This window comes from Hipposideros armiger, unplaced genomic scaffold (genome assembly GCF_001890085.2).
Source record: "Hipposideros armiger isolate ML-2016 unplaced genomic scaffold, ASM189008v1 scaffold_488, whole genome shotgun sequence".
In the NCBI taxonomy this organism is placed as follows: domain Eukaryota; kingdom Metazoa; phylum Chordata; class Mammalia; order Chiroptera; family Hipposideridae; genus Hipposideros; species Hipposideros armiger.
In genome coordinates this window covers 613,285-616,369 of record NW_017731838.1, presented here as the reverse complement: position 1 = coordinate 616,369, position 3,085 = coordinate 613,285, and the positions used below count along the sequence as shown (strand labels likewise).

Genomic DNA, 3,085 nt, shown 5'->3' with positions numbered 1-3,085 from the left:
GGCACCCAGAGTGCTTTGTGTGTGCTGACTGCAACCTCAACCTCAAGCAAAAGGGCTACTTCTTCGTGGAGGGACAGCTGTACTGCGAAACTCATGCAAGAGCCCGCACGAGGCCCCCAGAGGGCTACGACACAGTCACTCTGTATCCCAAAGCTTAAGTCTTCTGCAGACCAGAGCACGCACGCCCTCACTCACACGCACTTACACAGGAAGACACTAATGACTCTGGGCAGGAGTATAGCAAAGTGTTGAGTCCAAATCTAAAACCAAGGCTTTCAGATGTTTATCTTATTGTGTACTGAGGAGAAGCAATGGGAGGCAAAGGCCTGCTGTAACAGAAACATACATTCAGCTATGTTTTGCAAACTCTTCTTCTCTTTGGGGCTAGCAAAAACTTCATGACATTTAAGCCAATAATTTTTTTGGATGTCATCCTCCACGATTTAAATTTATATTATGACCATCAAACATGTAAACATCAAGATATCTGGAGGAGTCTAACTGTCTTTCCTTAACAAGCTGATTTTGCAATTGTAGTAAATACCCAATGATAATCTTGTATTCTAACACAGCCTGCAGTTGTCTGTTATCTGCTTTAACTCTCACAGTGCATGTCAGGGAGAAATTCCCTGGATTCTCCTCTAACTTCATATTCAACAATTATACCACCAGATGCAACATACATAATAAACACATAAGACATTTTAAAAATACCTAACGAAGTGGTGCTCAATGAATTCAGATAAAATCAACATTCCAATGAGGGGCCCCATCATATGAACACTATCAACTCAGGTATTTTAAGAAAATGTGGCTCCTTTAGCTTTATTANGTGTCCAAGTAGCCATCAACTTGATGGTTAAAAAGGCACCAAAGACAAATTCCATCCACAGTAGTCCAGGGCTAGCAGGCTCAGCATATAAGTTGTAAAAATAGAGTTTTAAGTGAATATGGCAAAATTTGTCATCCTCCCTCACACTCAAGAGTATCATCACCAAAATTAAAAAATAACAATGTAATAAACTCTTACTGTGTTCCAAGTTCTGTGCCCCATGTTTTGCATACGTGATCATTTAATCCTCACAATAACTCTGCGAGGTAGGAGCTATTATTTCCTCTATTTAACAAAAGAGAAACTGAGGCACAGAGAGGTGAGGCACAGAGAGGGTGGATTTGTAGTCACACAGCCAGTAGGAAACAGAGGTGGGTCTCCAGCCCACTCTTCCTGTCGTTAGGGCTCATGGCCTTACCAACGTCTTTTCACCCCCCAAAGATATATATATATAGTCCTTTAAAAGTTCCACAAAAATGCAAAATGCCCCCTTAGCATGGCTATTATAAAAAAAAAGGAAAATAACAAGTGTTGGAGAGGATATGGAAAAATGAGAATCCTTGTGCATTGCTGATGGGAATGTAACATGGTAGGTGGTTCCTCAAAAAGTTCAACAGAGTTACCATATGATTCAGCACTCCCACTCCTAGGTACATACCCAAAATAATTCAAAGGAGGGACTCAAACAGATGCTTGTACACCAATGTTCATCGCAGCATTATTCACAGTAGCCAAATGTCTGTTGATAGATGGATGGATAAACAAAATGTGGTATATGATTATAATGGAATATTATTCAGTCTTAAAAAGGAATGAATTCTGACACATGCTGCAACATCAATGAACCTTTAAACTATCATGCTAAGCGAAATAAGCAAGGCACAAAAAGACAAATATTGTATGATTCCACTCATGCAAATTACTTAGAATTGGCAAGTCATAGGAACAGAAAGTATAAAAGAGGTTACCAGGGTCTGGAAGGAGAGGGTAATGGGGAGTTACTGTTTAATGGGTACAGAGTTTCTGTTTGGGATGATGAAAACATTCTGGAAATGGATATAGGCTATAATTTTAAACATTGTGAATGTACTTAATGCCATTGAATACACACTAAAGATGGTGAAGATGGCCAATTTTATATTCTGTATATTTACCAGAATAAAAAAAGAAAAAAATGCAACGTGTTCTCTGCTCCTTTGAGCATTTTGTAACAGCTCCCTATACCAACAAAAAGGTGTAACTACTTCTATTTTGTAAGGCCCTATTTCCAAGCAAGTTATGCTTGAACCAGTCCTGCTTCTTTTGAAATGATACTATGGGTGCAACTTAAGAATTCCTGAGGTTAAAGTGCACACCTTAAAATAGAAGCAAAGTACAAACTGTAGCCAGCTGCTCCTTTGCCATAAATGGAAACACTTTGTTTTTCAGATGACCGTCCTGCTGGAACTCGGAGTGTGAGAGCTCCAGTTACAAAAGTCCATGGTGGTGCTGGCAGCACACAGAAGATGCCACTCTGTGACAAATGTGGGAGTGGCATTGTGTAAGTTTCATTTTTAACCCATGAACCCCTTATAAATCTTGGTGGCAGTTCTCTATTTCTATTCATTGACTTGAAATACAACGTCCACAACATTAATCACATTTTGACCAGAATTCCTTAGACATGACCCTAAAACTGGCATATGATGTGAGTCAGCACTCGACTTACAATATCAGATTATTCTCATGAAAAAAAAAACCTGCCGAGAAATATATTTTCAAAAACATTTCCAAGAATCAAAACTTCCTTTCAAAAAGCTCTCCCTTTGTACAGTCTTTGAGTGCTTCCTTCGTTGTAGAAATCCAGGGGGTCATCAGGCTGTTAGCTAAAACACATTATCTTTACCTAGTTTCTTAAGTTGCACAAATATTGAAATATAATTTTTAAAACTCAGCCAGCTTCCATTCAAGGGCATTTATGTTTGAATAGCTGCACTTGCTAGTTGAAGTCTTTAAGGGAACCAGATTGTTTCAACTTCTTCAACTGCAAATGCCCCATGTGGCCACTTCTCTCATTCCTTTTTTCTGTTCTTCTACCCGTAGCTCACACATGGAGGCACCATCTGTCCAGTTATCCAGGGTACATCCCAGGAGGGCAGTGGGAGATAAGCCTGATCAGAGCAAAGAGGGAAATGTGAGACAGAAATAAGCAGAGCAGGGAGCTCAGGAACAGAGAGGACCTCCTAAAACAGGATAGTTGGTGATGTTACCAAA

At 39.7% G+C, this 3,085-nt stretch overlaps 1 protein-coding gene across 1 annotated transcript in view; it reads left to right on the top strand.

The window, feature by feature from the left end:
- PDLIM3 (PDZ and LIM domain 3) overlaps positions 1 to 713 on the top strand; it is a 29,313-nt gene extending 28,600 nt beyond the window's left edge. Inside the window, exon 6 of the mRNA XM_019667180.1 lies at positions 5 to 713. Coding sequence (XP_019522725.1) covers positions 5 to 158 — 154 coding nt within the window. The 3' untranslated portion in view covers positions 159 to 713. The remainder of the gene's footprint in view (positions 1 to 4) is intronic.
- Positions 714 to 3,085: the final 2,372 nt, after the last annotated feature.